The following is a 23,088-nucleotide window of genomic DNA, read 5'->3' as shown; positions in this document are numbered from 1 at the left end:
CCTGGCAGTTTTTCCAGGCTTTGCTCTCAGCGGGCCTCCATGAAATTCCTTTTGGGGGACTCTGACGGTCACTTGGATGGGGAGGTGTTGGTGGGGAAGTTGATCCAGGGTTTTTCTTCTTCCCTTCCTTGTGCTGATAAAGGGCTTTCCTTTTGGGATCTCCCTCTTGTATTACGGTTCCTTCATGGGCCTCCTTTTGAGCCCATTTCCGAGATTGATATCAAACATCTTACACTGAAATCTGCTTTTCTTATTGCCCTCACTTCTGCCCGTAGGCTTGGGGAGATTGGGGCTCTCTTATGTCACGCTCCTTTCCTGAGGGTGCTGCCAGACTCGGTGGTGCCGGGGTGTGGTCCGAAGTTTCTCCCTTCAGTTGTCTCTCGGGTTTCACACCTCTCAGGGTCTGGTTCTCCCTGACTTCTTTCATGATCCAAGAACGCCTGAGGAGGTGGCTCGGCTTAACATTGATGTCCGGCGGGACGCGTTGGAGTATTTGGCTTGGTTTGCCTTTTCCACCAATCTGATAGTCTTCTGATTGCTTGTGGTCTGGCTGGGGCTGGGCATAACGCATCTGTGGTTTCCATTTTCCGGTGGTTCCGGGTTGTGATCTCTAGGGCCTGTGTGGCTTCTGGCCTGCCTGTGCCTGCGCACAATCAGGGGCGGTCTACCAGGGGTTTCGCGGCTTCCTGGCCCGATGTAAGGAGGGTTTTTCTCTGCAAGAGATTTGTATGGCTGCCGCCTTGGCTGGTCTAGGCATTTTCATCAACCGCTATGGGTTGAGTTTCTCCCACTCGGGGGTTGGTTCCTTCGTGGTTGGAGTTTTTGTCTGTGGGGATGTGATTTAAGAGTTATTGTGGGTGTGTTTTGCTGCACTGTTTTTGGCTCTGTCTCATTGGGACCTTTTCCCCGTTGATGCTTTGGTATACCTCATGAAGTAAGTACTGGGACGAGGAAGAGTGGACGTGGAGGTAATGCTCTGATTACTTACCGGTAATCTTCATTACTCCTAGTCCTACTCTTCCTCGTCACAGTACTGACGACCCTCCTCACCCTCCCTGCGGGGAAGGTCCCATGCTCCGGCTTGGTAATATGAAACTGAGTGACATGGATGTGGGGGAGGAGTTATAGGGATTTAAAGAAATAGAAGAAGGTCCTGTGTCGGAGGCGGGTGCCTCATGAAGTAAGTACTGTGACGAGGAAGAGTAGGACTAGGAGTAATGAAGATTACCGGTAAGTAATCAGAGCATTCTAGGTGCCTTTTGAAAACGTTACTCTTTCCCTAGAATGGTTGACCTGTATCTGACTTTTCCTTGCGCCAAGATGCCTTACGGTGAACGGGCGCGCTATAAATGTTATTAACATATTAACAGAACAAGTTTATGTTATTATTCTGCACAATGCAACTGAGATCCTGGCATCATTTTGAGCATTGTATGTTATTCACCAGTGTATCCCCCAGTTGATGGCAGTTGTGCAAGACTGATGTGCACAACTCGTTTTGAATATACTCAAAGCGACCAACTTCTTCCACTAGATGGCAATCATGGCCCATTTTCGGTTCGCTGTAAGAGATAGACACCTATAGGTCCCTGCGCTCTGCTGGCTGCAGCCAACAGGCTGTGCTGACAGGAGACTTGCGCCCAAACAGCCGCGCCGAACCACTTGCTCATAAGTGTCTTGCTTCGAAAGGATTGTGTCTCCATGCAAGAGTCATGGAGTGTATCTCGCTCTGCTCGAAACTCACGCAATTTGCAGAAGAATTGGCATGCCTCTGCCAGTGATATGCAGTATTACTCTAGAATGGCATTTGCAGTGAGTGGACCACCCTAAATATTTACCCCTCCAATTAAAAAATTCACCAGACACCACTGGAATTGAGGGCCTGTACGTTTTCAAAATGTCAAAAAGGAAACAAAATACAAATCACTCAATGAATTCAAATGGGGATAAAAGCAGGACTGGGTGACCAGAATTGATGTTAGCATTTACAGTCATAATTATATATGTCTACATTTTCTCCACCTACTGAAATGCTAGCGACTAGTTCCCGTCCGAGAAACTGACCATAGCAACGACCCTGAAAACGCGCGTGTGTGCGTTTAACGAGTGACGTCAGCGCGCAGTACGTTTTTGCAAACTCTATACCTTCTGATCCATCGTTCCCACGAGCGGTCTTTACTTACTGGTTACTTCTTCGCTACGAAGGACGGACTGAGACTGTGCTCTTTGTCTGATCTCACATAGCTATCTGAACGGCGCTAGATTGCAGAAGGGATGCTAGTACAGTTCTCAACCGTATCCTTTGCTCAGACTTCCCGCAGGGCAACCTCGGAACGCGTCATCAGATTGCGACTTGCATACCGGAGCAAGATGGAGATTTGTGGGCGCTGAGGGAATGCCCTTTCTGAACCACGGAAGAGCTGGCACATGCGTGTGGAAGTGGCTCAACGAACCACAGAGCAGGAGCGGGATCCGGAAGTACACCGGCAGCCCGAGCCCTGGGCTCCCGACATGGCCTCGGGCTGCCGGGCGCAGGGTTCACCCGGATGGAAGCAACACATTGCCTTGGAACTCCGAAGGCGGGATAGGGCCCAGAGGCATGGCTTCGAGGAGCTCATCCAGCAGTGTAAGTAAGGGGCATCGGTCCACATTGTGGCAGGAGGAGGGTGGTTGGGCGGGCAGTGGTAGCGGATAAGCGAACTCGCCGCTCGCCCCAGACATTTGCCAAGGGTCATGTGTTGGGACCAGTCCTCCGGACATACATATTGTTGTTATTGGAGCTCCTATAAGCCGGAGAAATTCTGCACGCAGGATACCAAGCCCCCCACAAAGATGACTTGGCATCGTGTATTACAGCAAATCGTTAATATTGGGGAGAGGTTTACAGGTTTAGCGCGGGAGGCTGGCTCGTGTTTTCGCAACCTTTGGCCAGCTGGATGTTTTCGGCTTCCACTCTTATGCCGAATGGTGCGTGATCATGGGAGTCGTAGTTCAGAGTATCTGGGTAGCCACACGTTGCAGGGTATTCTTCTCCCTTCCTTTACAAGGGTTTGCATTGTTTAATCTTTCGTTCGACTAGTTTGTGGGGTAGGTCAATAATTATCACTGAGTTCGTTTGTTTGGGTCTCGTGTTTTTCGATGAGGCTACGCTGCAATCTGCCTATGAGCAACGGTAGATTTGCGTTGGCGCAATTTTCCTAAAGGCCCATATTAATAAGCGATGTGACTGGGTGAGATCCAGGCATATATAATGGACTCCTACTGGTCAGCATACAGTTGTACAGGTACTTCATTATATAATGGGACAAAAAGAAACCGATCCCTCGACAGTCAGCCTATCAGCATGGAGCACGCTCATGATGGTTCCTCACTGGGGGCAGGGTCGAAGGGTATTAGTGTGGGAGGTGTAATCTAGTAGTAAATTACAATGTTTGCTATTGGTTTAATCAGGGTCGGGCTGGTACAACTGTCTTGTGCACCTATAGAAAAAGTCGCCCACAAGTCATAATAAAGATGCATTCAATAAATTGCCTTAATACACACCATAACATTCGTATAAAAGTCGTACTACTAAGCGTATTTAAGCAAGCGCACACACTATTGATTATTTACTAGCTGTGTAACAATCTTTATTTTCACGAAGACTACAGAGTATATTTAGCAGTCACCCCACACTGCTAGAATGTGTTGGTTAACTTGAGAGAAAAACGGTACTCTTCTGAATGAGGGGAAGCAGAACTTGCAAGCTACTAGCCAGCGTCCCTCGCAATATTAATCCAATTTGATTTATTTTCATTGATTGAATGGTACATCTGGCACAATTGATTTTAAAATCAATCGAACTGGTTAATCGCTACCGAACATGGGAGGGGGGGTTGTCGCCATGGATTTGTTGATTTTGGCCACAGAAAAATCGCCCACGTTCAATTTTGCTACAACAATTATGCCACAGCCAAATCACACCGATCCTCACTCGCAACCTCATATGGATAAAACAGCATGCAATCTCTTGCATTTTCATTTGCAGCCCCACTATTTCCATGGTGTATAGCAAGTAACATTTAAGTGAGTGCACTTTTAATGCAATAGTTTCTATTGCCCCGAATCTTGATTTACTTCTCTTCCTAGGGCTGCTGGGTCTATAACCTTGCGCAGGAGCTCTTCAAGTGGGTTCTCTCTTCTGGCCTCCCTTGTGGTCGGTTGCGATTTTCTACACCTGCAGGGTAGTGGTTGAACTTGCCTCCCTTTTCCCCATAATCCAGTTTGGCCTACTGGCAGTGTCCTTTTGATTCCTATGGGAAACTTTTTTTTGTAAACAACTCTGCAAGCGACTTATATCTACTTTTGCATTCTTGACACTCCTATCTACACTAAATACCTTGTTACAATGTGTAACGGTAAAGTATTACAACCTTAACTTTTGCGGGAGTGTAATGGGTCTGGTATTTGTTGGGAAGGAGCTAGCGCCTTCCTGAGCCCCTAGCGCTTTAGAATTAGGCAAGCCTTCTTTTGCTTGCTTCCAGGTACATCAACGGGGAAGGGGGGCATTGGGAAAGCTCTTATGCAAATATAATCACACGGACACAGGCCAGCACTAAAGGCGGTGGTTATTTAAATATACGGTGCAAATAACTATTAGCTGAATACATTTGTAAAAGTCAAAATCTATGCAGTTCTGAAAATCTCCAAAGCACGGTGGAAGCAGGCTCTCTGCCGGGAAGAATGCAGCCTGTGCTAAAAATGGATTGCAGTGCTTACAGTGTTGCGTCACTAAGACTGGCAGAGCTCACAAAGTGACCAGCTGTCTGTCAAAAGCCCATGCAGGCTAAGGCTCGATGCACACAATGCAGAATTATGGAAAACAAGGTTTAAATAAAATTACAGGACCATGTAAAAACATAATGGAGAGCATGACAGGAACATAGTTTTTATATATAAATGTTCAGAAGTAGCAAAATGATGAAAAACATTAGCTACAGTGTATTCTTGTATAGGCTAGCAATAAAGTAGCATATCTTAACAGAAATTGCTGATGATGATGAAAAAGAAGAAAGGAAGACTGAGGCATCCCTTGTATGGAAAGACATGTGGGATGGAGCCATGTCCATATCCAGTGGACAAGCCAAGACTATAAAAGCTCCTGCCTGGCACCAGTTTGGCAGGAGAGAGGAATGGTTAAGGGACATAAGACAGTTCAGGTAGTTGAGTTCTTTGCTCTGATCCTCATTTCTGTAAATAATACATTTGTTATCCTTGTAAGAAAGACTCTTGGCCATGCTTCCCTAGAGGGGTGCATTTATTCTGGTGTGAGCGTGATTAGGGGTACCCTTATAATTGGGGATAACCCTGCAAGTTGGGCTACCCTTAAATATTCTAAGCCTATCATGCTTTGTGTTGTCAATTTTTGACCCCTTTCTTTGTGTTGCTGTTGAATGTTTTGAACTATGACATCTATGATTACTACAGCTGATGGGAACTCTAGTCCAAAACATCTGCAAAGCTAGAGGTGGCAGTCCCCTACTCTAGGTCCTCTGTTTCCCCATGTTTGCATTTGTAGCGTTCAGGTTACTGAAGTTAAGGAATTACTGTGGCTGTTTATGTCTTGGGGTTCTGATTATATTATATAGATCTGTTTATTCCTCTGCGCGTAGCTGTGTGTTATGAGCAATACTAATCATTAAGAAGTAGTTGGGTATCAACTGACAATTTTTATATAGCGCTTTAATCTAAAGCGTTTACATGGGACATATTTACATGCATTACTCTAGTGCACTTGGTGTATTCTGTTTCAGCAAACGTGCTTATTTGACCGTGTGGACAGGTGTGAGGTTACTTATATCAATGTTCCAATTTACCCACTCATTTTGCTGATTTCTTAATCATTTTTTGTTTTAATGTCTTGTGGTGATTTACAACCTCATGAACAACAACGAAAAAGTATAATCTCTGCCCTCGCTGTCACTTTGTGACCTCTCGTCAATCAACCATTTTCCAGATAACAAGCTACTGGAGAAATCGGATCTTCTGTTGGCTGCAAAAATGCGAACCGAGGAGCACGAACCAAAGGTCCGACATGACATCAGGTATGGGTTTGTTTCACCTATGTGAAGACCTCCTCATTGATCTTCCATTCGGCCTAGTTCTGCGAGGAAAAGGAAACATGTAATCTGTTTGCAAATAGATCGTCCCATCCCTTCTTGCTGAAATTTGTAAAATCTGCTGGAAATCTGTGTATGTGGCAGCTCAGAAAAGATTACGTTCACTTGTGTTCTTTGAAAAGGTTCCCCTTTTCTTTATTTAATAAAAATTGTAATGATTATAGCGCGAAGGTCGTGGATAGGACCCATGTATGGGCAGTAAATGCCTACCAGCCTGAGCATACTCTTCCCAGAACACTTTCCCTGCTCTAGCTATGAATACTGTTAGCACACTAGCATCATGCCCAGTAGATTTATTCCTTTTGTGTGAGAGAACCCTTCCTGTGTGCTTGGAGGGTTGGCTGACCACACACCTCTTTCACTGATGCTTGCTGTGTGGCTCAAAGGCTAACCAGCATAAAGCATTTTTTTGGATTTAAGCGATTATAAAAACTACATCATATTGTAAGTACTCGGGAGTCAACATTAATGACCGGATGAACGATGCATTGTGTTGATGACATAATGTGTGCAAGTTACAATCAGTTACCTCACAAGCTAAACTTCTGTTGTATAAATTTGGTAAATTTACATGTAGTCAGTGACTTTTTACATTCAAAAAGCGGTGCCCATTATTATTTATGGGGTGGAACTGAATGTCCACGAGAGCGTGTGTTTGATTGATTAGAGGGAAAATGTTGGCGTTCTATCCTTAATTTGCCAAAATACATGCCAATACCATTGATACGATATGAGCTGGGAGCTCTATCGCTATTGGAGAAATTTTACTTTAAATCTCCTGGTTGCTACCAATATTTCGATTGACCTTTTAATTAACCAAGGCTAGCACAAATTAAACTGTATCAACAAGATTGGATCCGTACACATGATCAATGTAATTCTTATGAAGATTTTAATTCAGTTCTGTTTGGCCATAAAAAATGTAGAACTGTGGTAGCTTACTTATCTAAACATCCATCAGCCCAGTTTAGGAATTTATTTTTGAGGTTTAGGCTCAATTTATGGCCCACAAAAGAGATCTTGTGCAGATGAGGTAAATTGAAGACAACATATGTCGGTTTTGTAACAAAGGCGAATATAAAGCGACTTTGAAACATCTAACTGTGGGTCATAAATATTTTAAACACCTAATTTGATAAGCATTTGCGTTTATACCCAGTTGAATTTTGGCACACGATATTTGGCGCAGCGCAACCGGCAATTATAATTGCTACTATACAATTATTTCATGGGTTAGACCTCCAAAGCCTAGAAAGATATATTTTGCAAATTTTTATAACAAATGAAATTGTGGTTCTTTTTAGTGTTGCTTTTTGTATTATGCTCTTTTATATAATTGGTAATAATTTGTTATGTAATTGTGAGTCTTATAGGATTCTATACATTTGAGTTTTATAGGTATGTATTCTTTTCTGCTTGTGATACATTGACATTTTCTTTTAATGTGAAGTTTAAAACAATTGTATTGAAAATGTTGCAAAATTGTAATATGTAATTTGTGGGAAATTGATTTTAAAAGAAAATGCACAAATTGAAAGGTTGATTTTTCAGCCAAAACAATAAAAAAAATTGCTGCTGTTTTTAAAAGCTAGAGTAGAGAAAGTGATTAGCAGTAATTATGGGGCCTGCAGCGTCTGATGGGCTGCTGACAGTGGGTATTTGTCCTAAGAGCATCAGTGGCTCGGGAAGTGACATTGTGGCCTTCCTCTGAAAAGGTATGAATCGTCCAAGGAAGCAGCACAGGCCTTCTTCCACAATCACCGCTGTCAATCAGGGGGCACTGGGGATTACCTATCACTGTTTGGAAATTGGTTTTGTACAATAACAATGGGGATGAGGGAGAGGGTTCAGAGATCAGAAACGCGACAACATGGTCCTGAGACCCCATCGTATGGGTGTATGTCCATGAGTGAAATGAGTAGTAATAAAAGTTCCTACTTTGAATCCATTTGCCAAAAAGCTGTGTGTTAGTCAGCTTTTAGTTATTGTGATGGAGGGCTTGAGCAGCTTTGGTTAATGGGTGTGCTCGTAATGGCCTCTGTTGGGGAGAATTCTCAGAAATTTGCCAATTCCCTCTCCCTTAGAGACCCCCCCAGCAACCTTGCTGGATGTTTCTCCCACTCGTGTATTTTTCTGTGTTTTTTTTTTTTGTTACTCTTTGGTTGTGGAGTCTGACAACTCTAATAGGGATCATCTTTTACATTGTGTCACACAGCACCTTTAGTGCATTGACACAGGGAAGTCTTTTTCCCCAATGTTTAAATACCTTCTCTGGGATAAACTGCTTCCCAGAGCAGTAAAGAGAAATTGACTTTAATTACATTTGTAACTTTCTAGACACAGCACGCCCTATCTTATAATGGGGTGCAAGAGGGGGTTACCTAGAATCCCCTTTGTCTAACTTCTCATGTAACAATTTTGATACGCTTTCCTCACTGAATGACTGGTGACAGTGGTTTTGTTCTTACTACCGTGGTGTGCATTTGCAGCGGGCTGCGTTCACAGCTGCAGTAAAGCACCCAAGGGTGTCATTTTTGTCAAAATGTCCCGCTCTTCTTTTTTTGCCAATTCTTTGTGGAAAGGTCCTTCTTGAGATTTACTCTGCGTGCCAAACCAGGTTTGGTCCCTTTGTTCATTTTGCCTATGTGGAAAGGTCCTTCTTGAGATTTACTCTGCGTGCCAAACCAGGTTTGGTCCCTTTGCAAGTGAAACCTGCCTAAGGCTCCAGGGTTTCTGGGGTAGGCAGGAAGTGAGGGAGGTGCCCGACTCCCTGTGCTTGGTCTCCTAGGGGACCCAAATGCACTTTGATTGGCTGACTGTCCGGCACGGACAGCCGCCCTGCTGGTTAACTGACGGTTGAGCTGGAAGGAAAGGGAGAGAAATGAATAAAAGGCAATGCTTTTGGCTTGGAAGGCAGAATCGTCCACTGGACGAAGGAACCAAAGGAGAACTTGAAGGGGGTGCCTGCTGCAACTTCTGGACCGTTGGTTTGCCCGGTGAAGCTCTGCTGCTGTGATGAAGTGCCAACTTTGCATCAGCGGAGAAGCCCCTGCAAGGGCGACTTCTCCCCTTGAAATGGTGGGGCCGAAACTCCAATGTAAGCCACCTGGACATACATCTCGGAGCTGGTTGAATTTCCAGAGTTTCTGCTGGAAGCCCTAGAGCCGGGGAGGAGGAATACCAGTTGGTGTGTGTTGCTTTTAAGTTGGCCAAGAGCTCCTGGAAGATCCTCTGGACTCCCAGGAAGCAGGCCTGAGCCCTCCTCAACAGAGTGCGGTACCCCAGAAGCAAGGAAAGTCCATCTCGACAGCCAGGAACCACAGTGTTGCTATTTGCGGTAGACGCGAGGAGCTGAAACGCTGAACAGCCACTGAAAGTGAAGTTTGCCAGTTGCAAGTTTTGACTGCCCCGGTGCAGTGCAAGAGTCCCCCAGACATCCTCCCTCTTGTCCCCACGGCTGAGGCCCAGGAACAGTAAGACATGCAGAGCTGCACAACATGAGTAATCTGCTGCATCTTTTTCTTCATTTTAAAGGTGCTGTACAAAGTCTAAGAACTTGCCTTAGAGTTGCTTACATCTTTTACTTCTCACAAGTCAGCATGTGGCCCTACATTGATTCATCTTTTTCCTCTTACCTGCAAAGAAGTTCTTCAACCCATATAAACTCTTGACTTCTGTTTTTAACTGAATGACTCTTCTTGGGGATCTGAAATTATTTGCCTGCTTAAGAAATATCCGTGATATCTTGTTTGCTCTAATATTATTTTCCTTTGCCTTGCTCTTAAAATTCTGAATGCCAACAATAATACATTAAAACGGCATCCTACCAATTGAAGTCACCTGTAGGTGTACGTCTCTGCTGAATACCATCCCAAATGGGTAGTTACTGATTCTGAAAGAATGTATAGTTTTGAAGTATATTTGTGTGGTGTTTTACAGTGCTCCCTTCTGAAGAAGGCTTACATTAACTGACTGGTAAATTAATTGTTTTTATCAAGGAACCCTGTGTGTAAGTGCTTGAATACTTGTCACTGTGAATCTGGGTAGCTCCTCTTATGCTCACATTGACCCCTCTTGATGTTACCGCTCCCCTTCCCACACTACTTCCAGGGCTCACAATTTGGACTTGCCACTAACCATTGGCTAGTGATATTTTGCTCTTGGTGGGTAAGAAACTGTTGTGGGTATGTAGAGACTGAGGTGGCCAGTGACTCCAAATGGCCGGGCCCACATTTTTGCCCCCTGCTACTACTGCTCACCATTATACACCCTGCTTTCACCCAATACCAACCTTCTGAGTCACTCATGTATTTGGATTTGTAAAGCTCATTAGCAGCCCAAGGGAATCGAGGCACTGTTGTATGAAATTGTCTTAGTTACGGGGTTATTCAGTTCATGGTTACAGAGAGCATGTATCATCACAATGATACTTACATGGGTGGATACAGTTTTGTTTATACAGTTCCAATGAGGGTTACATTACAAGTAGAATTGGGAAAGCAATCTACCAGGGACCCAGGGATAATGATTTAAACAAACATAGTTTTTATTGCTTTCCTAAAGGCTGAATGTGACTCAATGCTTCTAATGTATGGGGTAGTGTGTTCCAATGGGTCGTTGCCATGGCCGGGAAACTGGAACCTCCTGCGCACTTTGAATCCTAGTAATGGAGATCCTGTTGGTATAAGCAATTCTTGTAGGTCTGGAGGATATAGGCTTGACTATTTTTGAGAAAGGTAAAGCATTGCCAAGTTATATATTCATTTGTGCGTCAAGGCGAGCAGAGCGAGTGTACCTGCTTCCTGGTTACGGAGATATGTTCCCTCTATGAAAAGCCATTGGCACCCCGAACATGCATTATCCTGGACAGTTTGGAGTTTGGTAATGTTTTTTACGGCAGTCCCTACAAACAGGTCATTACAATAATCCAACCGGGATCCAATTATTGCTCTTGCAATAGTGAGACAGTTCTGTTCTGACGAAGGGTCTACTGGTAGGCTGAGGTGGATGCAATTGCATTGACCTGCCTGTCAGTACATGCTTGTCTCACACTTGCACAGTAAATGTATGTGCTCATTAATGCTTTCAAAAGTCCTGCCCACGGACAGCACGGTTATTTGCCGCATGTTGGCAGATGCAGGGCTCCGTGACATTGTTTAGGTTTTTGGGATCCACCTCCTTGACTGATTTAGTAAGTTGCACTTGTCACTGGTGGTTTGTTTTCCCCAAGCAGTGCTCTGCTGGGCTTCCCAGTGGGACTGGGTTGCTTTTGGGGATGCCGAGCATACCTGCAGCATCTGCTGCGGCTCTTTTGTGCTGTGCTCTGACACCTCCTCCATACTCTACAGTGGCTTGTTGTTGTTACTGGAGGCTCAGTTAGGTGGTTTGTTTGCCACTGGTCAACTCTTCCATATGGGTCTGTCTCTAATAAGAATAGAAATACTGACGAGCAACTGATTCCAGGGCTGTTTAATTTCTTTTTGCTGCTTTTCTCCCATTGGCTTCTTTGGAACAGCCTTTGTTTTTGCTTGTTTGGAACCCTGCTTTCTGTTTTACGGCCCTTGCCGGTTTGCTCATTTGTATGGGGAAACGGAGTAGTCACTATCTCCTTACAGTGACGTGCATTTGGGGTACTTTGTAGCCTTACCTTTCTATCCAGTGGTCTTTTAGTTACTTTGACAATGTCCTTAGACGAGTTGGTGCCAGTAGTGATATTTTCAGTTTTTGAAATCTTTTGCGTTTACTGCAAATGTCTACTAAAAGTGGTTAGCACCCTAAGATAGCTGTGCCAGAAAAGGTCTCTTTTTTTTTTAAATTATTTTTTTTTTCCCCATTGGCCTAACTAGAAGATACATCTCATGACCTTGGCGGTGGTCAGTCAAAATGTCGAAAATAAAATGTAGAATGACAATGTCGAAAAATAAATGTAGAATTTTTTTTTTTTCGAATTCCCTTTTTTTAAATTATATATTTATTTTGGGGTCCAGGAATAAAAAAAAGGGGGGGGGTTTGGGGGAACCCCCCCCGAATAAAACACGTCATAAAATAAAATGCAACATTTTTTTCCCCTACATTATCACTATAAACCGACCTTGACCACAGGACATGAGGATAATCTCCCAAACAACCATGACTATCCAATGGGTATAGTTGGCACTAATTGGCTTTACAGAAACAAATTAGCTGCCCAACCCATAAATATAGCTGTGTATTTCACTTAGCATGTGATGCCTATTAAAACCAACCAGAGGTTTGTTTTGTTTGTGCCTAGGGTATCTTATGGTAGCTGATTTTCTATCGAGGGACAATGAATTGTTTTTATAATCTAATGTCCTTGTTTTCGAACAGCCCAGGCCACGATGAAAATCGGAGTGAGACTTTGATGCAGGGTATTGCAGAGATGAGGATCAAACACCAGGAGGAGCTTACAGACCTCCACAAGAAAAGAGGAGAGGTCAGAGCCCTGTCTGTACTGATGTTAGAGCTTCAAGCAATCTTGTGCATTATGAATACTAGATCTTGCATCCTTACTTCCCACTGGTCCGTGGCCCACTTGGCACCATTCTAGAATATCCTTTTTTGCCTTCTATGGCACGCCACATGTGCACTTGCCCTTATCTCTTCCTTGTCCGTAATGTTTTGCTTTCTTGTACACAGTTGGCACAGAATGTAATTGATTTGAACAGCCAGCTGCAGCAGAAGGACCGCGAGATACAGGCCAATGATGCAAAGTAAGTAGAGCCCCCTTCTCTTTTCCCTGTGGGCATGTTGTCTAGGCTTCAACTCTAAATTTCAAAATTTCCAGAATTGCAGAGTATTTGCAGACCATAGAAATCCTCAAGACAGAGTGTCAGGATCTGCATTCCAAGTTGCAGGACCTTGAGAAGGTAAACCAGATTCTGAAGGATGAGTATGATGCTCTGCAGATTACCTTCAATGCCCTTGAGGAAAAGCTTAGGAAGACCACAGAGGACAACCAGGAATTGGTCTCACGCTGGATGGCAGAGAAGGCTCAGGAGGCCAACCGTCTTAATGCCGAAAACGAGAAAGATGTCAAGTAAGTGTATATAAGTAATTATCTGCAACCGGAAGTGGACTGTCCTACAGGGAACTTTGGAGATTTCCCCTTGGGTCACCATAACGGGGGCAGCTAAGTTAAATGGCAGTTTTATGTTTGGCTTTTTTAATCCCCAATGGGGGCTAATGCGCCAAACAAAGATCTCTATTTGGACCATCTTTTCCAAAATATTGTCGGAGAAGACTGCCAACCTTACTTAGTGGGGTTGGGCTTGCTCAGGTGTAAAATGGGGCCATTTTGAAAAACATTTCCAAGGCCATTTTTGCTTTCCAATCCACTCCTGCTATAATTGCATGGCACTCTCGGCCCTGTGTCATCAGTAAAAGATAGTTGCATATTTGGTTAAGAAAAAAACAAACCTGACCAGAGAATATTAACCATCCTTGCTTTACGGCTGCTTGTCAGATAATCTGTACAAATGCAACGTGATGGTAACTGGAGTAGGTCTTGCATAGCAGAGTTTTTCTTCGCAGGGTGCACTAGGTTGCCTTTGGCGGAGCAGGAGAGTGCTTTACTGCATACTTCATATTTCAGTGTAAATTAGCTTCTCTCCAGGGCTGTCAAAACATTTTCTTTTGTGCCTAGAAAACAGCAAACTCGGCTACAGAATGAGCTTGCTGAAGCTGCAAAAGAGCCCCTTGCACTGGAACCGTAAGTGTACTCTTCCTGGTTTTTGCTACTGCATTATCAATTTCAGTCCTGTTCTTTTGATGCATCATATTGGTTGTCTTCTTCTTTCACTGCTTCTTAATTTCGTCTGCAAATTTGAGTGGGTGCACATTGTGGCGGGACTAATGGGAAATGATGGCTTGGTCATGTTTCACAGTTCACTTTTGGACTGGAAAACCTTTGCTGTTACAGAAGTGGGGTAACTTCATGGACACGCATACAAATGCACCACATTCCTGGCCTATTATGTCTCCTTTCTTGTCTTGCTTATACTTTGCCCCTCTTCACTCTGTCCTGACCCAAACCACACTCCTCAGTTCCCCATACTATTGACAATTTGATTAGCATTTACTGATCCCATTGCGTGAGTGGTGTTGACATTGAATGGCAAATGTGTTGTGCTACGTAGACAGTGTGAACTTTTAGCTATTTCAACTGGATTCTGTTTATGCAAAAGGTTTGGCAAGAGCAAATATGACCCATTTTATGCTACTCTCATAATTTAAGCTTAATAGAAGAATTGTTTAATACTGATAATTGGCTACTGGCAAAGGAGAGCAATTCGACTACAGAATCTATTCATCAGATAGTCTTTCTGTTTGAGTCTTTGTGCAGGGAAAACATGCGCTGCTGCTGAAAATGTTGTAAGGTGCTCTTGCTGGGATTTACTTGGGAAAGTTTTTGGTTTTACGAAGTGCATTAGGCTTAAAGTAAGTCATTAAGGTGGGGTGCCATCTGGTGGAATTTTGGTGGAGCAGCACACGGTCAATTGTCCCGTTCCAGACATGGGCATGTTATTGAATCAAACACTGACACTGCTGCTGTTTGCATTGTGTGTTGGTGCCTCTGCAAGAGGTGATGCCCAAGTTTGGTTATTGGGGATTATGGGGGAGAGTGGATGAAAAATGCACAATGGCTTTGTGTTGATGCTTGCGGTTAGAGTACTCGGGACGTGGGTACTCTGTGGTTCTGCTTGAAGGTGGCTTGTGTCGAGGGCACTTGAGGTATCTCACCAGAGGGGAGTATGTTCTGCCTGTAGTGCAAAGATGCTTTAGTCTGTGCACCTTTCAGTTCGGTGAGTCGTTCAATTGCCCTATTTGACTTGGTTGGTATGATTCTTATATTGGAAAGTAGAATTTTAATGCGTTAGTGCAGGAAGCAGTCCATGGAGACAAATGGGCATTGGTGCATTCATACAGAATAGCCGTGCTGTCAAATTGTTGGTGCATATTGGGTAGGTAACTCTGCAGATGTGTCCTGAAGCGCTCTAGAGTTGTCTGGCCACTCCTGGCAGTGGACTACATGCCTGGTCCTAAACGCAATAGTGGGAGTTGGCCTAGGAGAGCACATTTAGAGGAGTGAACTGTTCCAGGGGAAAATCTCAAGAGGGCACCCAAGATGTGAACTACAGTGAGACCTCTGGAAACTGACCATAGTGGTAGACATAGGAGCTAAAATACACTGGAGCAGAACTTGCAGTGGGGCACATGGAAGCGTTAAAACCTAGTTCGACACCTGTGGAGTGGTGTATTATACGTACATTGCTGACATTGATGGCGCTTTATGGTGCCCGCTCAGAGATTCAACAGTACATGGAGAAACATCTACATTTGGGATACTTGAGCAGTGGAAGAAGCGCCTAAATTTGAGACGCAGCAGTGAATGAAACAACTTATTAAGGTAATAATAAGAGTTGTAGGGCTTTACTGGAATACGGTAATTGCTGTATTCACCACCCATACCACATGTACCTTATTAGTTGCTGCTGATTGATAGCAGCAGTTTTCACAGGTGAACACAGGCAAACACTGACTGTAGCTGCTTCACCTGGAACTCCCCTTTGCCTTGGGCCCTGGGTGGCTCACTTAAAAATGGCACGGAGCCCAATCGGAGGTCGGCGGGGCAGGGGGAGGGGGTTGGCGGTTGGACTCGGAAGAGGTGGATGCCGCCCAGCAGAGTTAGATTTGAGGCACATCTAAATGGCCAGCACGCACTAGCCAGTTAAGGCGGCAGTTCAGAAATGCCTCGCAGAGCACATAAGAATTTAAGAAAAGACTAATTTAGTTTCAAGTGTTATAGAACAGGCGCTAAAAACAAGAAGCACCAAACTCTTCCCAACCCCCTAAACTTAACTCGCAGCGCCTACTGAAAACATAAAGGGTGGATGTAAAGTAGCACTGTATTTGCTCAAGGGCGTAGTCTGCTTTTGTAATACAAAGTTCTAACGTAGTCAAACCCTTGGGGAAACTGCCACTGATTGCCCGCCTTGCATGTACTTTAATGGCTTCCACTAGACACCCACTGCCTTCCTCAGCACTTTGGTGGCTCCCATATTTGGTCTTTCCTCAACTTGCTCATGCACTCGATCAGCCAGCCTAAGTAAATCTGGATGTATTGCACCCAAAACAAGATTTATGACATTTGTTAACTGTAACCACTTCGTGGCTTGGATGTGCCATGAAGTATAGATAATCAGAATGAGCTTCAACTACTCCTAGTGCTCTATGCTTGGCATCTGACCGTGATGAGTGTCATGCAGTGTCTGACCCAGTAACATCTCCCTCTCAGACTTCAAGTGGGCTATTACTTAACTTGCAACATGACTAGGTAATTAAAGTAGGCCCACACAGCCACTACATGTCATTTGTTAGCTTTTATATAAAGCTATTAACCTAAATATTTTAGTACGTTGGTTTGGGATTTAATGTGCACATAATCCAAATTGTGTTCAGTATAAATATTGGCTAGTTGTTGCAAGATCTCTAAAACAAATTCTGGAAACTGAGTTCACAGGCCCTGCCAGAGTCAAATAAAAAAAGACCAGTGCCGCCCACTTAACGCAGGTGGGTGTTTATGGGAAAGTTTAAATAACCATTTACCCTATCACGCCACTGAGAATCAATGAGAAACGGGGAAATGCCCAATATCAGACCCACCCAAGATTGTTCCAGCCAAGTGTCTACCCATCAGGAAATCTAGATAATTGGGTGGAAGAACACTTTTAATGTAGCCGGCAGGAGACATTTAACATCCCAGTTGGAATCCTCCACTCAACCAATCGCTGCCCTAAGCAAAACATATTAGCACCATGGGAGTTCCTTATTAGGCAAAGAATTGAAAACCAGACTCGGTGGCAACACTTTGGTCGAGGGAGGAATGGGCATTGGCGATGGAGAAGTTCTCATTGGGACACGTGCTGCTTGGTAACATGATTATAAAATGCATCAGTGAGACTGGATGCAAATCGTAGTGGGAAAACATCCCCAGTGAGGAACTCCTGCCACAGCCCTTTGATTTGCACTACGTTGGGTCCAAATGTCAATGTTGCCTAGCCCAAGCCAAGTCTGGAGGACCTGTGTCACAAGCCAGCATGTTGGCTATGTCGTAAAATGAGGATTTGAGTAACGGGACCTCAAAAAAGCTTCCATTGTCAGGCATCACCCCGGCAGCAGGAGCCAATGCGCAACGTGGTGCAATCTAACTTCTGCATAAGATGTAAATTAGTCCATGTCGGAAAAGTATAGTTGTATGGCACAAGTTGGCCTGGCGGACAGAAGAAGCGCCTGGTAGCAGTTGGTGTCAATTGCATGAGGATCTTTGAACGTTTTTGAATGGTTGTTGGTGGGTGTGCTTGACTGGGGTGGTGTGGTTCGAGCAGGATTGGAGAGCTGTGCTGTGGGTAGAGGATGATACATGTCCTGTGAGTTGTGCCTTTCGTGTGCTTGAGGTTAGCGTATAAAGTAGTGAGTGGAGGTCTTCCTTCATTGCAGTTGGTTGCTGGGTGCCCAGGGATGTTGAAGCCAATGAGAAAGATGTTGTTGACATTCATGTTAGACATGGTGGTGATCAAGTCTTCGATGAAGCAGGTGATGTGCTTGGGCTGTCTGTAGATCAGGTGAAAAGTGACAGTGCCTGCCGGGGAGAGCGGAAGGAAAGGTTTCTAAAAGATCTAATGGTGGCAATGTCCAGTTGGGTGCATGACGGTGATGCCTTGTGAATGATGGTGAGGCCTCTGGTGATCTCGTTTGGATGGTATTGTAGAATTCTGTGGCTGTTTGGGAGGAGGACATCGAGGATGTGGTTGGAGGTAGTTTCATTCATCCTGGCCTCAGTAATGAAGATGGCGTTTTATAAGTCATGTTCAGTTATTCAGTTGGCTGTCTGCTCCGTGGTTGATTGCTCAGCAGACATCAGTTTTCATAGAGTGGCAGATGTCCATGATGATGCTGGTGAGCGGCGTGGTTGGTGAGCGAGTTGGTCAAAACCTTACCGGATGTTTGAGGAACAAGCGTTCTAGTCCTGGATCCAAAGGGGATTGCCATTTTCTTTGTCTGCCCATGGCTTTGTATACCCAGGTGAGGAAAGCTCTTGATCTAAGTTAAGGGAAGGAGCAGGGCTAAGCAAGTGTGTGGGTCTTGGATGTCATGACCCAGATACAACTGCACCTGCTCACCAACTGGAAATGAAACGAGGCCAAGAAGATGCTTCAGTAGGCAAAAAGTGCTGCAACAGATTAGCAGTTATTTGACTAGTGCTTATGTGACGACACCATGGTCCACTTTCACCTAATAATAAAGGAGCTTAATGTGTGTGGGTAGTAAACGGTTCTGTGAACATGTACATTTGTCCTAGTTTCTTGTGGGGTTACTGCTGCAGCTGGGATTTGTACTTCACTTGAGGATCGACGCATATGGTCTTGTTATGATGTTCATCCTTCTGCAGGGATGATGATATAGAAGTGCTGGAACAGAATTCTGATACTGCGGGAGGTACCTCCCCAGTCCAAGCAGTCACACGCACACCCAGGTAAGGAGGCAGAAGGGGGAGGTTGTGGATGTACGTAAACCATTTTATTGCAAGGGCAGGCAGAGTAGGTGTTCTGACCATGAACCATTTGTCCACATCGTGCCCAAGTTCTGAGATGGCTTTTTTTGGTCTGAGATTAACGGTCATTGCCTTAAACCGCTCACAATAAGATGCATAGGGTCTGCATGCTCGCATGCACAGAGCCTTTTTGGTTGAGAGGGAATGCAGTTGGTCTATAACATTGATGGTTTGTGTGAGACTGAATGGGGAATGAAGGGACAATACGTATTGTTGTTCAGTCGTTCTTTTAAATACGTTAGACTAATGTTGGTTGCTGCTTGACGCATGTTAATCTGGTAGATCTATATTTTAAAGTGGTTTAGAAGTGTCATTGCAGCTAGCATCCTTAAACGGTATGCAGCCACCAATGCTACCTGTGGCCAGTAAGGAAAAATGTGTGGTTGTGTTGGAATGAGGCGTTTCTTTTGCGGTGTTGGCTGAGGAACTATTTTGAGAAATGCTTGTGAATATAGTCTCTCTGCTCCCCTCCTTTTTAGTAAGCGACTGTCGCAGCCAAGCAGTGGCCTTCTGGATTCTTTCACTAATATTTTTGGGTAGGTTCCCTTTTATCACGCTCCCATTTATACATTTCTCTACACAAACGCTCAACCTGTTTTTTGCAATGCTTTCTCCTTGGTGTCTTGTTTCTCTTGTCCTGCCAATGCTTGGTCTTTGCACTGCCTTGCTGTCTCCTTACATTCTGTGAGTCTCTACTTGGGACATCGCTACTCCATGGGGACCCACCAGTGATGGCCGTCTCTTGTGCATTGGACCTACATGGCATGTTGTCTGATGGGAGGGCAACATGCATGCGCCGCCGCCTGGGGGGGGGGGGGGCAGGGCTTTGATCTGGTGCCGTTTGAGAATCCAGCTATTTCTAACCCATATTTTGATTACCCCATGCATGTATTGGATTTGTGTAGCATACCATGACCAATTAAAACTGCCTGCCATAGCAATCCTCAGGAATTGCATAAGCTTATTTTAAAGCCTTTTCAGAGCCGAGCTTATTTAATTCCTGTGGAAGCTAATGATTTGGGTATTAACCTATATAACCTTCTCTAACTTTCTATTCTGCAATGTGTTTCGAACTTTATTGAATATACTCCATTTCCCTAAATTGGGTGTTCTTGCACGTGTCAGTAAAGACTTCAGTGCAGGTATATTGTGTACCCATTGGCATCTGTATACATTTGATGAATAGGAATCCTATTTTCAGACACTCCTACGTTAATAACTTGGATTTGGTATGTCAACCTCCAAACTTAGAGTCCTACTTAAGAACCGTTGTGGGGCTTGAGGACCCCTTTCTTATAGGTTTATCTAATGGTCTGAAGTTCAGCTGCGTGCAAGCCACTTTTACACTTTTTTTTGACTAGCAAATTGTCGGAAATAAAATGTGAATGTCCCGGGAGGATATCTCGGGGGCAACATGCTCATCTTGGAAGCAAGATGAGACAGAGCACCACAGGTTCGATTTCCCCGGGTCTGCGCTTGGAAACCTCTGGGTATCATCTTTCTCTCACCTCGCACCAAAAATTTTGAACAGCCTACCAAAGACCATACGCAACACAGGGGACCACCTACTATTCAGGAAACTCCTTAATCTTGGCTCTTCACAGAATAATCATAATCGTATGAACGCTCACATAGGCACACACTCACTAGAAACAAAGGTGAGTGTAAAACACCAACCGTGGACCCGACCAACGGACAACTACATACAGAAGCCAATGTAGACCATCTTAAGACATAGCACATCACAAACTTATAGCTAGCCATAACAGGACGACACTAACGACCATACACCCAACTAAACCATGATATAAAACCATAGGCGACTCAACGACATCCTGAAAGTCGGACCCAAACCCAGCAGACTGCCGTCAAGACAGACAGCAGCAATATAGGAGCCGGCCAAACCACAGCACCAACACCAGAAGGAGAAAGACTAGCCATAGCCAACCTCTCTACCCCAAGATCTAAACGGCACACTGCGACGCATCATGACAGCTTAACCTAACAAATAGATGATGAAGAACCGTAACAAACTACTAAGAATACCCAGAGGTACGCCACCTATCTAAACTGGAATGCTAATAACCAGGCCACACAACATACTAATCCATCCTCCATCCTCTGCTTACCTAACGTACCCAGGAAATCACACTAACATCTCTCGTCCAGCAAACTGCACCGACTTCACCACACTGCAACAACACCAAACGCACAAACTGCATCGACAGCACACAAGGTCTCTCTCAGATCCGACATCTACACCAAAGCTCAGCGCACAGTGAAAAACGAACTTAAGCTGCCAACAGCAGACCACTAGTTTCACTCAGTGTTCCAAACGCAGAAAAAGCAACTAAATGAAAAGGTCAATGCCCCAAAGTTTAGCAAAAGAGCTGGAGGGCTCTAAGGTGGGAGGAATTGGCACAATTTGAGAATTCTCCCTACCACAGCCCATTTTTCTCATTCAGAAATCGCATGCATGCAATCGTTCCTAAACAATAGGACCATGCGAGTCTGCTCACCGTCTGCATCAGCTGACCCCATACCTGTGTGGAGTGCAACGAAATCAACCAAATCATTCAGGCATGGATGGCCACTCGTGTCCTCTACCTGAATGACGGCAAAAAGGAACTCCTGTTGGTGGGTTCTCCAGCAACGTAAACAAATTGAGTACGATCTATGCCTCCTATTTAATATAGATGGAAATAGCATCTCAGTGGCCAAATTTGTAAAAACGCTAGGTTTTTAATCTCGATGCCACATCTAACTTAAACAAACAAGTGAACATGACTGCCTCAGCTACTGGGCCTTTAGACAACTGCTTCATTCTGGCTAGAGCACTCGTATTGGCCAAACTGGACTATTTTGTGATGGCCTTTATTTGGGAGCTAGCAAATTTGTGCTCAACAAATTCCAAATAATATGCACTTGGAGCTGCACTAAATAGAAGAGCATATCTCAGCAACAAGAAAACCGCTCAAATCGAATGCCTCTTTATAAAAGAAAAGTGAGTTGGAAAACATTGTCTTACCCTTTTAAAGCACTGAACCACAAAGCCCCGCCCTACCTCACGTAAAAGTTCACTATCGGATCAACACAGGTCACCATGTCGACTAGAACTTCATGCCTGCTGGTCCCAAGGTATAAATCTAAAAGAGCAGGAGGGAGCAGCTTCCCAGTCATGGCGGCTCAACTGTGGAATACCCTCCCACCTGCCCTCAAGACTCCTCGACTGTTCTCTAACTTCCGGAGAAACGTCATTTCTTGGTTACTTAGTGGTTACTTGGTAAGAAATCAAGAGTCTGACCTCATTACACCAGCAAGTGTAACCCTTTCCTATTACCTGCACTCATTGCCAGTCACGTGTCTGCTTCGTCTGTATGCTCACCGTTTGTAACTCTACATATGTAATTGTACTTTGACCAAAATGTAACTGTAATTTGACTTCACCACCTTAACTAATACTGTTGCTTTGCAACAAATGTAGTCAAAGAATACTTGTAACCACAGGCACCCAGATACCTCAGGGTCAGGTGCGCCATAGCAATAAAATAAACAAACGTACCTTAAAAGTCATACTATCTTGCCATGGATATGATATGCCTACATATTCTTCTGCCACCAAGAAATAATGGTTCCGTGTATTATTAGCCAACAAGAATAGCGCAGTTTTTGGCGGTGATATTAACTCATGGACCCTGCAGGGGGATGGGGGCCATATGTATATATGTATATATATGGCAATATTATTGGAGGGGATATTGTGTGATACCGAAATGTGTTGCACCCACACCCCATTTCATCCTCTATTTCATGCACCTACAGATATGGTATGAATTAACATTTCTGCTCTTTGTGCTTAGGCGACGTTCCTCCTCGTCATACCCAGTCCAATCTGAAACTACAGAAAGCCCCTCGGGAGCAGTGCGGGAGGTGCGCCTTCCGAATACCGCACTCTTCGTATTTGTAAGTACGTCATTTTCTTGGCAGCAGTTATTGGGCTGGATGTTGGGTTTAAACACTGGTGGTCTGTGATGAGCTGTAAAAGGTCTGACTGCTAGTAGGTCCTGCTTAGCCGTGCTCCCAGCAGACATTCTTCTTTCCCATCATGCTCTAGTTGTGCTGTGCTTGGGTGGATAATATGCTGAAAGTTTGTGATGCCTTCAGGTTGTATCCTCTCAAGTATGCTGAGAAACAAGACTCTGAACCTGCATCCAAAAGATTCTGGGCACAAGGAGATGGCGGTTAGGTGTGGATCCACAGTGCATGATCACACGTATTCGATCTGAGGCCACCAAATAA

General features: G+C 44.5%; 1 protein-coding gene and 1 non-coding gene across 3 annotated transcripts in view; both read left to right on the top strand.

Annotated features, from left to right (window-relative positions):
* Window positions 1–2,117: 2,117 nt before the first annotated feature.
* LOC138491389 (autophagy-related protein 16-1-like) overlaps window positions 2,118–23,088 on the top strand; it is a 120,380-nt gene continuing 99,409 nt past the window's right edge. Inside the window, exons 1-9 of one of the 2 annotated variants that reach the window (XM_069617892.1) lie at window positions 2,118–2,626; window positions 5,996–6,083; window positions 12,507–12,612; window positions 12,816–12,889; window positions 12,964–13,215; window positions 13,822–13,887; window positions 18,628–18,711; window positions 19,269–19,325; window positions 22,650–22,752. In XM_069617892.1, the coding sequence (XP_069473993.1) occupies window positions 2,428–2,626; window positions 5,996–6,083; window positions 12,507–12,612; window positions 12,816–12,889; window positions 12,964–13,215; window positions 13,822–13,887; window positions 18,628–18,711; window positions 19,269–19,325; window positions 22,650–22,752 (1,029 nt within the window). In that variant the 5' untranslated portion in view covers window positions 2,118–2,427. The remainder of the gene's footprint in view (window positions 2,627–5,995; window positions 6,084–12,506; window positions 12,613–12,815; window positions 12,890–12,963; window positions 13,216–13,821; window positions 13,888–18,627; window positions 18,712–19,268; window positions 19,326–22,649; window positions 22,753–23,088) is intronic. The other variant, XM_069617893.1, reaches the window with a different exon arrangement.
* On the top strand, window positions 22,813–23,079 carry LOC138496880 (small Cajal body-specific RNA 6). The gene has a single exon (XR_011278338.1). It is a non-coding gene; the product is annotated as a small Cajal body-specific RNA 6 (non-coding RNA).

The sequence above is a fragment of the Ambystoma mexicanum genome, chromosome 10 (assembly GCF_040938575.1).
Source record: "Ambystoma mexicanum isolate Mex_15411 chromosome 10, UKY_AmexF1_1, whole genome shotgun sequence".
Classification (NCBI taxonomy): Eukaryota; Metazoa; Chordata; class Amphibia; order Caudata; family Ambystomatidae; genus Ambystoma; species Ambystoma mexicanum.
This window is presented reverse-complemented; position numbering and strand designations above follow the sequence as displayed.